Source organism: Argopecten irradians, chromosome 11 (assembly GCF_041381155.1).
Source record: "Argopecten irradians isolate NY chromosome 11, Ai_NY, whole genome shotgun sequence".
NCBI lineage: Eukaryota > Metazoa > Mollusca > Bivalvia > Pectinida > Pectinidae > Argopecten > Argopecten irradians.
In genome coordinates this window covers 94,587-108,446 of record NC_091144.1, presented here as the reverse complement: position 1 = coordinate 108,446, position 13,860 = coordinate 94,587, and the positions used below count along the sequence as shown (strand labels likewise).

General features: G+C 34.5%; 1 protein-coding gene across 3 annotated transcripts; it reads left to right on the top strand.

Moving 5' to 3' along the window:
- Positions 1-661: 661 nt before the first annotated feature.
- LOC138334227 (GTPase IMAP family member 7-like) lies at positions 662-7,320 on the top strand. 3 transcript variants are annotated; one of them, XM_069282837.1, is made up of 4 exons: positions 662-1,884; positions 2,208-2,392; positions 3,579-3,698; positions 6,060-7,320. In XM_069282837.1, the coding sequence occupies exons 2-4, from the start codon at positions 2,245-2,247 to the stop codon at positions 6,923-6,925; spliced, it is 1,134 nt and encodes a 377-aa protein (XP_069138938.1). In that variant the 5' UTR covers positions 662-1,884; positions 2,208-2,244; the 3' UTR covers positions 6,926-7,320. The 3 variants fall into 3 exon arrangements, with proteins under 3 accessions (XP_069138938.1, XP_069138935.1, XP_069138936.1); XM_069282834.1 differs by having other exon boundaries at positions 663-1,884; positions 6,057-7,320; XM_069282835.1 differs by lacking the exon at positions 662-1,884 and having other exon boundaries at positions 2,069-2,392; positions 6,057-7,320.
- Positions 7,321-13,860: the final 6,540 nt, after the last annotated feature.

Sequence of the window (13,860 nt, the reverse complement as noted above, 5' to 3'; positions counted from 1 at the left end):
CAGTTAATATATAAGGCACAATTGCAGTTAAGACGCGTGTGCCTACTAGTAACGACACATGTGCCTAGCAGTTAAGACACATGTACCTAGCAGTTAAGACACATGTGCCTAGCAGTTAAGACACATTTGCATACCAGTAAAGACGCATGTTCATTGCAGTTAAGACACATGTACCTAATAGTAACGACACATGTACCTAGCGGTTAAGATACATGTGCCTAGCTGTTAAGAAATATGTGCCTAGCAGTTAAGACACATGTGCCTAGCTGTTAAGACACGTGTGCCTAACAAGGTGCTAACTGATGACCGAACTTAGTAATCAGCAATAATGAATTTGATTATCAATGTAATAAATAATAAATTTATAAATGTTTTAATGCACGAGGTTTATAATGAATGGTGAATTAAATGACCAATATGAAGTTATACTGATGAAGAAATCATGAAGGTGCTAAAAGATATTAAATGATGGCTAAATTTGAATTCAGAAATGATGAAGATGATAACAAAATGAATGTAATGATTAATGCAATGACGGATGTTATGTTGATGATGGCATGTCCTGCTGGCGCCCAACTATGGGATTTGATTTAAAACTAAATTTATTTATAAAGCCATGGCCAATTTATTTCAAATCCTTGTACTAAAATGATAAAATTCAAAAACTAAGATTGGCGATATACTTGCATCGATAACATGTATCATGCAATTGTTTTCGCACAATCTGCTTTTTTAAATACGTGGTACAGAGTTTCCAAGTATAGATATTTTACTCGGAATAATTGCCACCCTATCACGTGTTTACTCGACAGGCAGATAAAACTCTCCGAAAACATAAAATCGATGATGTAAGAGATGCGTGTTTATAAGTATCAATACACAGGCGCTAACAGACATTGGTCGTCGGTAATGGATTCTGGGAATAACAATACGGACATCAATGATGCGCTTGTGTATAAGTGTATGTATAGTTTTGAGTTTAACGTGGTCGATGATTGTGTAGAATGGAATTTCACTCCAAAGTTTGACTTAAAAGTGGACTGGCCTGATTGTTAGTGCGGGCTGTTTACATGATTTCACTAGAAAATGTACCACCTATGATATCTGTGATCGCAAAGTTCACAAAGGAATGTGGTAACGGTAAATGCCATCCCATTTGGGGCAGTTGCCAGGTACTGACAGCTTGTCGGTGGTTTTCTCCGGGTACATAGTTTCCTCCACCAATATACCCAAACGTCCTTACATGACCCTGACTGTTATTAGGACATTAAACTAATAAAGCCCAATTTCAAGAGTGTGGTAACAGTAAAGACACGTGTGTCTGATAGTAAAGACACATGTGTCTAACAGTAAAGACACATGTGCCTAACAGTAAAGACAGGTGCGTCTGACAGCAAAGACACACTTTCCTTACAGTAATGACACATGTGTCTGACAGTAAATGCACGTACATAACAGTAAAGACACATGTGCCTAACAGTAAAGACACAATTGCCTAACAGTACAGACACACGTGTCACATAGAATATTGAATACCTTTTAGATGATGATACGTTTAGCGACTATTCCACTGAAGGGTTACGACGAACGTTAGATAAATACATGTATATTATGTAGGTGTTATCAGTTGATGCGTCCATTACCCCATGCCAATCAAAGGCTGTTACATGCGTTCTGTCTAAACGGACGTATATAGTAGTCTTTCGATAAGAATTCCTATTTAGCATATTACTTTCATTTTCCTTTCATTGTAATAATCGACATAAATACACTCCGCTTATTTCAACGAAAACAACACTAATTTCCAAGAATCACTAGATATTTTTGCTTTAAATTCTTTACTCTCAAATGCAGTTTCATTTTACCAGATATTCCCAAAGTTGGGTGAGTATATTTACTGTAGACGGTATAAATGTTGTGTTGCATTCTTGTATGTATTAATGCTCGTCTTTCTAATGTTTATTTTAAAAGTATTGTTTTCCTTGTCAATGACGGTTATTCTGATAAACATTTAATAAACAATTAAGCTATATTTGTTTCTGATATCTGTAAAAATATCTCTATACTAAATGCATGTAATAAAATATAAAGATATTTGAAATATTATAATGTTTTTAGTTGATAATACGTTATTATATTATCATGAAATGAAGTTTAATGATTTAGCGCTCTTATAATAACTAACTGAACACACATCCCTCCTATAGTAACGACAACTGGTTAACCTAACACGGACCTCCAAAGATGATTAGAGTTACGGCAATGCCACCATGGACAACAAAGGGCGCTCTAACAAAATACTTTGAAAATGAACGGAAAAGTGGAGGTGGCAACATCGAAAAGATGGATTTTTATGGAAATCAGGCTGTTATAACGTTTGAAAACCCTGAAGGTAGGCGGCGTTATTAGTTAAAATAAAGTCTTAGCTGTGATGCATATGAATAATCATGTTAGTGAAATGAAGACGTTGCCAATCCAAATTAGAAATACAAAATATCACCTCATCACTTACAGATGTAAAACTCAGTCAAAACCCAAAACGTACATGCCTGGATCTAAAGAGGTTCTCAAGCAGTTGACTGTTGTATTTGTAACATGTTTATCCAACTCGAATTTTCGAACGACGTAAGCTTTAGCATATGTCATTTTAAGATTTGAAAATCAATTTGCAAGTTATATGTATAAATAACAGTCACGCGTTGGAGAACATCGATATTGATCTGTCATTTCTAGTCGCATTCTAACTGATACATATTGAATCATGATATCTTTCCGTCGTAAGATAGAATACCCTAAAACAGAAGTAATAGTCTGTTCTTTCTACTGTTTGTAAGCAGCAAATTGTAATAAATGCATTGTAACAGACAGTGCTATATAAAATGTAGTCCACATTTGAAAACCAATCGCAATCATGCGAGGTTAAAATGACCAATGAAATCCTGGCCCTGACACCAGACTTAGACATTATGACAGATAGATGTCTGGTTTAGGGCCAGAGCGCAGTAGTACTCGAAAACATGGAATAAGCCGACACCGTTTGGTATCGGGCCAGGTCATCTCCGATTCAGACTGACCACCGAAAGCACCACTAACCTTAGTCTATTCAACAAATGAATATTATATCTACCCAAATATAGCAATCCGACGAGATTAAAGGTGATTTTCATACTACTAGAAAATGGCGACGACGACGAGGGAAATTTAAAGTTGCGGAAAAGAAACTACTGTGTTGATACAATAGAACGTGCATGCGTGATGAAATGGATGGCTATGAGTAGATAAATTATTCATTTGTTGAAAAGACCAAGGTAAGTGGCGATTCTCGGTGGTAATATTTTGTAAGTAGTCTGAATCGGAGATGACCTGGCCCGATACCAAATGGTGTCGGCTTATTCCATGTTTTCGAGTACTACTGCGCTCTGGCCCTAAACCAGACATCTATATGTCATAATATCCAAGTCTGGTATCAGGGCCAGAAATTCTCAGGCTAATGCGAGGTTAAAATGACCAATGAAATTCTATAATTACTAATGGTAAAACGTGTCTTTGTATAAATGTAGTAAATGTTCTTGTTTTAGTGATCGAAACAGTGCTGGCCAGAGGTCATCGTTTACAAGGAGCTGATTTGGAAGTTAAGGAATTTACCCAATCATCGCCAACAATACCGCTTCCGATGTCTACTTTATCCCAAGCAAAAGGTAATGGAAGACCTTACTTTGTAACGGGGCCCAGTTTCATCGATATTCCTTAGAATTAAGGAATCCCCTTAGTTAAAATTCTCCATAGGAAAGCATAACAAAATTTAAGAATGGCTCCTGTATATACTAATTATATAATAGTATTATTATTATTACAAGCTTATAGTGAATTTTTCCTTAACTTTTGTTAATGTTTTCCTATGGGGAAATTTACGTTAAGGAATTCCTTAGAGTTAAGGAATGTTCATGAAACTGGGCCCTGATAACGGGGTGAATCATGTTCGCTTTATCATTACCATCATAATCTCACTCTGTACACTCATCACACATTATTGTCACTTAATCATTTTGGACTGTACACTCATGACACATTATTGTCATTATCATTTTGGACTGTACACTCATGACACATTATTGTCACTATTTTGGACTGTACATCATGACACATTATTGTCACTTAATCATTTGGACTGTACACTCATGACACATTATTGTCACTTAATCATTTTGGACTGTACACTCATGACACATTATTGTCACTTAATCATTTTGGACTGTACACTCATGACACATTATTGTCACTTAATCATTTTGGACTGTAAAGACTATCACTATCATTTTGACGTACACTCTGACACATTATTGTCACTTAATCATTTTGGACTGTACACTCATGACACATTATTGTCACTTAATCATTTTGGACTGTACACTCATGACACATTATTGTCACTTAATCATTTTGGACTGTACACTCATGACACATTATTGTCACTTAATCATTTTGGACTGTACACTCATGACACATTATTGTCACTTAATCATTTGGACTGTACACTCATGACACATTATTGTCACTTAATCATTTGGACTGTACACTCATGACACATTATTGTCACTTAATCATTTTGGACTGTACACTCATCACACATTATTGTCACTTAATCATTTTGGACTGTACACTCATGACACATTATTGTCACTTAATCATTTTGGACTGACACTCATGACACATTATTGTCACTTAATCATTTTGGACTGTACACTCATGACACATTATTGTCACTTACATTTGGACTGTACACTCATGACACATTTGTCACTTAATCATTTGACTGTACACTCATGACACATTATTGTCACTTATCATTTTGACTGTACACTCATGACACATTATTGTCACTTAATCAATTTGGACTGTACACTCATGACACATTATTGTCACTTAATCAATTTGGACACCTTCGGCGACAGCTAATAGCTGTTGTAAAAAAACGTCATTTCTAATATAGGAAAAATGATTTAAACAGTTCAACGTTTTGGTACATGTTTCATCAATTTTATTTATTACGTCTAATTACATTATCTTCAAATCAAAGATTCGGACTTAATATGTGTAGCATTACATGGTTCAAAATCCCTGGGTGAAATTACGGAATGTTATCTCGATATTTATGAGGGAAAAAACATGCTGTCACCTTTTATGATGAAACACATAAGAAGTTCAATGCAATGAAAAGGCAGATGTTCAAAACATTTCTATCAGATATCAACTGAACACCAGTAATAACAAATATCACCAACACACGCACAGTTGTGATTATAATCTGTTATGCTTTACATTTAAGTTCTTGGGGAAATTGTTACACCTTACAGTTCTTTGTAACATCAACTCTGTAGAAATAAATAAACTGAAAAAGTTCAGTATAATTAGTGTAATGTTAATAAATACGTTAATTAGTTTAAGCCATTTTCTATTTGACGACAAATGGGAATAGATAAGTTAAGCCTAAAAATTTGTGGGTTATTGATTTCGTAATTTTGAAGAAAAAAAATCAATTCCTTACAAACACAAAAGAAGATTCTCCTTACATTATGTCCAGAAAAAAACTATATAGAGGTTATCATCTGTTCCTTGATGAATAACAGTTATGTTTCATTGAGTGGAAATTTTAACGAAGCATGGAATACAAGCGCTATTCATCAATAATCTGAATATAATCTGCCATGATACCTGCTTACTTTAATTATTCCTCGTTTACTAATTTCGTTTCAAACATAGGGCGCATATTATGAAGAAAATTAGGATGTTTTTAACAAATGCAACATATTTGCGATCGAACAAGTAAAATGAAAAATTAAGTAAGCTATATATCCCAATAAAACCTTAGATATCACAGTAAAAATATAATAAATATGTGTTTGGAATATAAGTAAACTATGCTTGATCTTACAGAAATACAGCATCTTCGTTGTCTTCAATATACAACGTTTATCAAACCAACAGAGATAGACTAAACTTTTTTTTAAATAATTCAAAATTTGCTTTATTGTCAATTAGCTTTCTGTTTAATTTAGCAGATCAACATACCATGCTTGGATCGGCGAAAGAAGTCCGACTTGTATTAATTGGGAAAACTGGTTCTGGAAAAAGTGCTACAGGGAACACTATACTCGGAAGGAAGGCCTTCTCATCGAAACTGTCTATGGGGTCAATCACCAAGAAGTGCTGCTTCAAAAGAGCACAGCGCTTTGGGAAGGATATCATTGTTGTGGACACCCCGGGTTTATTTGATACCAGCATCAGCAATGAGGAGACAATGAAGGAAGCTACGAAATGTATCGAGCTGTGTTTGCCGGGGCCGCATGCCATTATACTGGTAATATCTTTTGGGAGGTTTACTAAAGAAGAGCAGGATACAGTTACGTCTTTTTCTGAGATATTTGGGCAAGGCATGTTCAATCATATGATAGTGGTGTTCACCCGTGGGGATGATTTAAAAAGGACGGGAACTACTCTACAGGAATGTGTGGAAGACACACCGGAGCTGAAGGACATCCTTGAGAAATGCGGACACAGATGCCTTGCATTTGACAACACCCAGTCGGATGAATTCCGAGAAAAAGATGCAATGAATTTGATAAAAGAAGTCGAAAAAATTATATCGGCACACGAAGGAAATTATTATACAAATGATATGTTAGTACAGGCAGAAAAAGAGTATCAACGACGAATCAAAGAAGTTGTGGACGAAAAGAATCGTGAAATAGAAAAAGCCACCAGAGAAATAGCACATTTACGTCAGCAAAATGAAATGCTAGAAGAACTTGAGAAAAGGTATCGGGCAAAGTTATATTCACTTCGTGAACAAAACCGAAGAGAAATTGAGGAAGAAAAAAGGCAGGCATATCGGAGTAAATCTGGTAGCTCGTGTAATATACAATAGGTCTTATATAGGAATTATATCCCAGATACATGAGTGTGTCTAGACAGCCCAGTATATCATATGAAGACAACCAATCGTAAAAGACAAATTTCACAAAGAAAAGTGTATTGTATTCATTACTACGCGATCGTAGGAAATCTTGTAGATCTTTAGGACAACATGTGCTATTATATTTGATAGAAAGTGGACGTAATGAAACTTATTTTGGCCGTTGTCTTGAATTATATCCCAGATACATGAGTGTGTCTAGACAGCCCAGTATATCATATGAAGACAACCAATCGTATTGTGTATTGTATTTATTACTACACGATCTTAAACTTTTCATATAACGATTTTATCGTGAGCCTTCCTGTGTGAGATACCAGTAGAAATAAATATCATGTTCAACAAAATGTGTTTGTTTCAAGAATTGGACTGCATTATATATTTATTTAATGTCGCGGTATTGCAAGTTACATTCGAAATGATTTTGTATGTAGGAAATGACGCACATCAAGATCGTTGCCAAAGTAATCAAGAAGTACTTTTTTGTTTTTGAATATGTGTTTAGCTACGTTATGTTTAAATGAGCAAATCTTACCTGATACATTTGGAACACTAGTCAATGGAATGCAACAGATCAGCTCTGTATTCAAGTATAAATAAATCGTCTACTTCTGATGACAGTATGTAAAGGGAACCCAAGAAAGTGGGGTAATGCTGACACATTAGATTGATACCTTGATGAATCTACGTTTTATTCAAAAATAAATAATCAGTATATAAAATACATTTCCTTTCTCTTATTGTACGTACTCTGTCTCACTAAAAGTTCCAAGAGAGACCAACATCTTCATTATCTAAAATATCTCAAACGACAGCTATCATTTCCCTGCAGGGCGATTATCAAAAGTCAGCGTCCAATGCCACTGACAGTCTAAATCCGTGGATATCATATATTTACATTGTTGCGTCACCGATAGCAGTTTTTAACCTAAATTTCATCATTTAGATAATACAGACATATGTTAACATGGCCTTTGGATTAGGTCATTTGTATATATATAAAAACACTTATGCGGCCACATAATTATGTGATTTCCGCCGTTAACATTAAACACTCAATGACGAAAAGGAAGTATTTCATTCAGAATCTTACAGGCCACATTAATGAGAGGTTTGATCTCTGTGACCTTAAACGTAGGCTAACTTCTCACCCTAGCATGCTACAAATACAAGCTCTACTAGTTATTAATAAGTCAAATTCATCTTTTTAATTTGTATTTATTTATTTCTTTATCAACTTATTTACAAGCACACATTTATTAGTCCCCTGCAGTATATGAGAAAATAAGCTTGGGATTAAATTTGGGGTCGAATGATCAACTACAAAGGTCAATGTTACTAAAAATAGATTTTCCACACAAATTTTAGCTTCCAGATTATAACTTAAGAACGCATTAACGAAATTTGTTCAAACTTCATACAATTGTAACATAGCAGAAACATGCTTCGGATTGGATTTGTGGTCAAAAGGCCAATTGCCTAGGTCCCGCTACTAAAAATAGATTGTTTCACATAATATTATTTCCAGACGATAACTTGAAAAAAAACCATCAACGGATTTTGATCAAATATCACACAAAAGAAGCATATGAGAAAATACAGCTTGGGATTGGATTTGTGGTCAAAAGGCCAAATGCATAGGTCACGCTACTAAAAATAGATTGTTTCACAAATTTTAGTTTCCGAATGATAACTTGAGTATACATCAACGGAATTTGTTCAAACTGCACACAATGCTAACATTGGAGATAAAATAGCTCGAGATTGAATTTGGGGTCAAAAGGTCAACTAGGAAGGTCACTGTTACTAAAGATTAGTTTGTTTCACAAATTTTCGTTTCCGGACAATAACCTGAAAACACATAAAAAAATCTGTTCAAACTCCATACAATGATAGCATAACTAAGCAATGACAACTTACTATAGGCTAGAAAATGTAATTGACGGCATGGGACGTGTGTTACTTGAAACACTTACTGTAAGATTGTTTCCCTAGCAGTTTTGGAGATCTACCAGGTTTGGGAGCCCTGGGGTCAGCCCATACATACCATATACAATGAATTGCACCACGGCGGAAACAGAGAAGGTTCGCTGCGAATGAAGTTCCGCGGCGGGAGATTGTAACACCGTTCCGAAAGTTTCTTTGATGTGGTTACAGACCCCGTAACAGGTAACCTTCACCTCGTCACCGACATTCTATCGAGAATTGAAAGCCACTCCCAATTACAACTGCAAATCCATGGCGCCTTTTGATTGGTCAGTCATATTTTAAACTTGTGCTGCTGAACCTTTGATTGACATGAAGCTCACTTGAATATTGTAACATTTTAAAAATCAAAATCGCTTGCATGTACATGCATGTGCCGTACAAGTACAATTCGATATATTAAAACCTCGGCAAAGTTAAGGTATGAATATTCACATTCAAAAATTGAACTATTGATATATCACCAATGATTTATAAGTGAGACTACATCCTTGATAATCACATATTTTAAGACTCTTTCATATGTCTATAACTGTATATGAAGGATAGGGATATTCTACACGAGGATCACAACATGTAAAAGCCGAGGCTTGCCGAGGCTCGTACCGTGACGTTTTATTGCATTTTACCATTATGAATTTCCACCATCTTGAAATAAATTCGAAAAAAACCGCGACTGCCAAGTCAATTCTACATATATGAAAATTGCGTGATATTTTCAACACAAATTCCGTTGTTGTATCATTTACTTATAAAGTAAACCCAGCCAAGTTTCTGAAAACAAAAGTTTGGATTTTACCGGGAAAATAGTAGTGAAAATGTATGTATTACCTGTATATTTCAAGTTCATTTATGAATATTCATAAGCCATATATGTATCAACAAAACCTATTTACAATGTGTTACATAAGGTCATCATGTAAAAAACAAGCGAAGAAAGAATAACGAAAAATAAGTAAATTCTCGACAGAGATAACTGATGCTACATGATGACATTATCGAATACATATGATGGTATCCATTTATCAATTTAGTTACATGTACATACATGTAGTTACATATGCATGTGCATATATGGTATGCATGTTACGTACAATGTACATTTAACTGAGTATTTTAATAAGTCCACCAAACAATATTTACGGAGGTACAATGTAATTAAGAATTACATAGAGGGTACATCCCTATTTTTTAAAATATAAAAAAATCGATTTATATAGTAATATTTCGGTATGAAGGTTTGTCGCAAAGCTAGTATTGGCTCTTTTTACAAATATAAAAATAGTGAGGCTCGTATCCAGCACAATCAATAAAAAAGGGACATAATATGTCCAAGCGTTTTGGTTCCCCGTTTTTGAAGGGTACATTCCCGGAACATCGATGATCGGAGTCTATGGTATGCAGGTACATGCAGCTACTGTACGTATGGATGTTATTTGACTTAACAGTACACAACCTTTTTCAATGCAGAAAATACAGAAGTAAACATGCTTATGAGCAGAAATTTCAATGTAGTATTTAAGTACATCTGATTGTGTGTCAACTGATTTTAAATAAAGAGTATATACTGCTGCTGTCGGACACCTTCACCAGATAAACGACCAATCAGAATGCACGGGGAGGGCTTTCAACTAAAACCACAAACAAACCATTACTTGTACTTTGTTCACGGTTACTTCAAAGGAACGTGGCGATCAGTAGAAAGATCGAAAGGAAGGCAGTGCGTTTCCGCCGTGGTGCAATTCATTGTATAGACTCATGCGGTCACATTAAACATTTACTCATCACTTTTAACTGATTCATTTATAATTTTGCATATCTTACATTCACTTTCACGCAATATCTAATAATTTTAATTGGCGCTTTTCCATATATTTGACATACAATGTGCTTTATTTTATAGCAACAATACATAGGCCCAGAAGCAACACGAAGCGCTATCTTGTGTCACTAACTTCAATATAGGTAGTCGAACGAAATCAGTACATAATGCAATATTACATATCTTGTTTATTAAACTGTTTTCATAAGGAGTTTCAAAGTAATGGACAATTGAAGCAAGATAATTTGTAATAACTGTATAAATAGATATCAAAGGGCTTAAAGTAGGTTTACATAAAGACATCTGTCCACTCATACCATACTTTAAATATAAACACTACAGTCTTGCCTAGTTTATGTGGACCAATTTCTCAATTATGTATTGTTTCTAAATATTGTAATAGTTTGCAAGAATGATTGAATACTTCACTGATTCTGTATCGTTAGCTATCCACTGATAGTCCAGACAAAACATTTGTAACATCAAGCGTAAACCTTTCGATAGTTAATGCGGTATCCAATGCGTTAGTTTACTCCTTTTTCTTCTATTTCTGATAATTCCAAAAACATGTTAACCAGGAAAATTACATCAAATTTTGTGATTTTATTGTCTTTTCTAGTTCTATAACGCATTTTAATATGGTATAAATCTGTCCTTACATGACCCCGGCTGTTAATAGGACGTAAATTAATCAAATAAAGCACTGCAGCTGAATTTAGAGGACCAGAGATTTAGCATCTGTTATATTGTTTCAGTTTTGTATTACAGTTACAATTAGTTTACTTGTGCTTTTCTAACCTGGTAACTTTTAACATCAACTTTTTAAGACTATTAATTATTTCAAGTTCTTTTATTAAGTCCGTCTGTTTGCTAAATTAGTTTTTGTAAACTGTGAATATCTCTTTTTCAAAAATTCTTCTTGCTCTATTAGAAATGTTTCGTCATTTCTTTGACGTTTGTAGTTGCGTTATATAATTATCAAACTCAAAGCTATTAAATTATTCTTATATTCACTTTGTCCTTGAAAGGATACTATCTTTTGTAACTCACGTTGTTTTTATCACAATTTTAGACTATTGGACTCATGTAACAATTCATGAAGGTCAAGGTCGTATATTTTAACGTATTATACCTTAGATGGGAATTCTGCATTCTGATTGGTTGACAGACGTTTGACATTTCACACTGTCACCACACGGCAGTGAGCATTAGAAAAATAAGAGACATTAAACCCCTGATGACGGGTGATAAACATACATTGCAGGTAGTATTTATATTATGATAGCTCTTTATCCCAGCATGCTACATGTATATATTAGCAACAAGTCATTTATTTTATTATTATTGATTTTTTTTATTTTTTTTTTATTTTTTTTTATTTTCGATACTCTGATCTGGATGAAAGTCGAGTTCTTCATTTGAATAAGTGTTGTACGACCTAATACCAGGTTGTTATTGCAAAATATCATTTTAACACACTATAATGTCAGTACATTTCGGTTATTGAGAAAACGTCGTTTGAATGGAAATTAAGTGGCTTTCGATGACAGGCGAAGTATACTGACAGCCGGTGTACAGATCACCCTGACCCTCTATATCAGATATCCTACTCTTTTCAGAATATATAATTATTTCAAAACAGATGTTACTATCCAGTAGCACAGTGTTCAGGAACAAAACAGAGTGACCGCAATTAACATTACTTCACATATTAGATAATGTATATATGTATGTCTTATTTGCATAGGCCCTGTAACACTTACATATCCAAAGCTTTGTAATTCATGTAAACAAGAGGAACAAATATCCTGTGGACTCAAGCATACATCTTTTATGCTGCCAATTAATAATAATTTTTTCACCTTCATCTTTTTTTTTGAAATCTATCTTACTAACAAATCATGAGATTTAAGGTATTCACACTTGTTTCCATAATTATTTCTCCGTAGTTATGATTAATGGAGTGGACAGATAAAAGTTGCCTTATACATATCAGAGAGAGAATGAGGGACACGATAGTATCATTTGTAAAATCATTTATTAAAGCACCCAGGCAAGATCTTCCCAAACCTACACATAAAACGATTAGGCCGCCGAATGGGAAATGTCACAATCAATAAAGGAAGAAATTCCGGACTCGAACAGATATTCCCTGTTACATGACAATCGGTGTATTTTCTATACTCTAAACAATGTATGGATACATTTAAAAACAAATCGTTTATTCATATAGGGATTGGATTTCGCTTTTATGGTAACCATGCTTGTATGGAGCAATTCCTCTAAGAATAACGCGCCCCATATTGAATATATTCTTAGAGGAATTGCTCCATACAAGCATGGTTAACATAAAAACGAAATTCAATCTCTATATTTACACTCACACGACTTTTTATTTATATTTTATGCAATAAAATCGTCATTTGAAAGTGACGTAATTATTCAATAAAAGTCGGTCAAAAGTGGGAGGAGCTTACTCAATTGAACAGCGAATGATGACGCTGCACGTAAGGTAGAATTATTCATCCGCGACGACAAAAAAGTTCAATATTTTAGTGTAAAATAAACATGACAAACAAAGTAAATTTCAGAGATAATTTTATTTAATCAGATCAGAACTTTAAGTAGGTATTAAATTTTGCAAAAAGTTCATATATAGCGTAATAATATAAAGTATTTGTTCTCGGCCACATGTGTGAACTCGGTGACCGGTATTGTGCAGCGAGGCGAGGCTGACGCACGGTTACACAGTGGAGTTTTCCGAAGTTGTCAAAACACAAGTGTTCAAGTAGCTAAATTTGTTTGAGATTGTCGTCTGACTTGACGATATTACATCCTTCGGAGCAATGTGATATATAATCTACGCTTTTATCCATCGCCATCTAGGCTATAGATGGAACAACTTCACTTGTGTTCGATGGATACAATGTATTTGTGGTGACGCGTAACTGTCAACACGTGGATTACTAACAGTGCATGTTTTTATAATACACATGATTAAATTCTCAAAGAACAAAGACAAGAGGATATGTTTATAACTGACCTCTATCAGAAGGTTTCACGCCCGTCCACCCCAAAG

Excerpts from the sequence above, each read along its gene's own strand:
- LOC138334227 (XM_069282834.1), top strand. The coding sequence starts at position 2,245 with ATGATTAGAGTTACGGCAATGCCACCATGGACAACAAAGGGCGCTCTA. Across the intron at positions 2,393-3,578 it reads AACGTTTGAAAACCCTGAAG|TGATCGAAACAGTGCTGGCC; the intron begins GTAGGCGGCGTT and ends TTCTTGTTTTAG. Across the intron at positions 3,699-6,056 it reads TACTTTATCCCAAGCAAAAG|CAGATCAACATACCATGCTT; the intron begins GTAATGGAAGAC and ends TGTTTAATTTAG.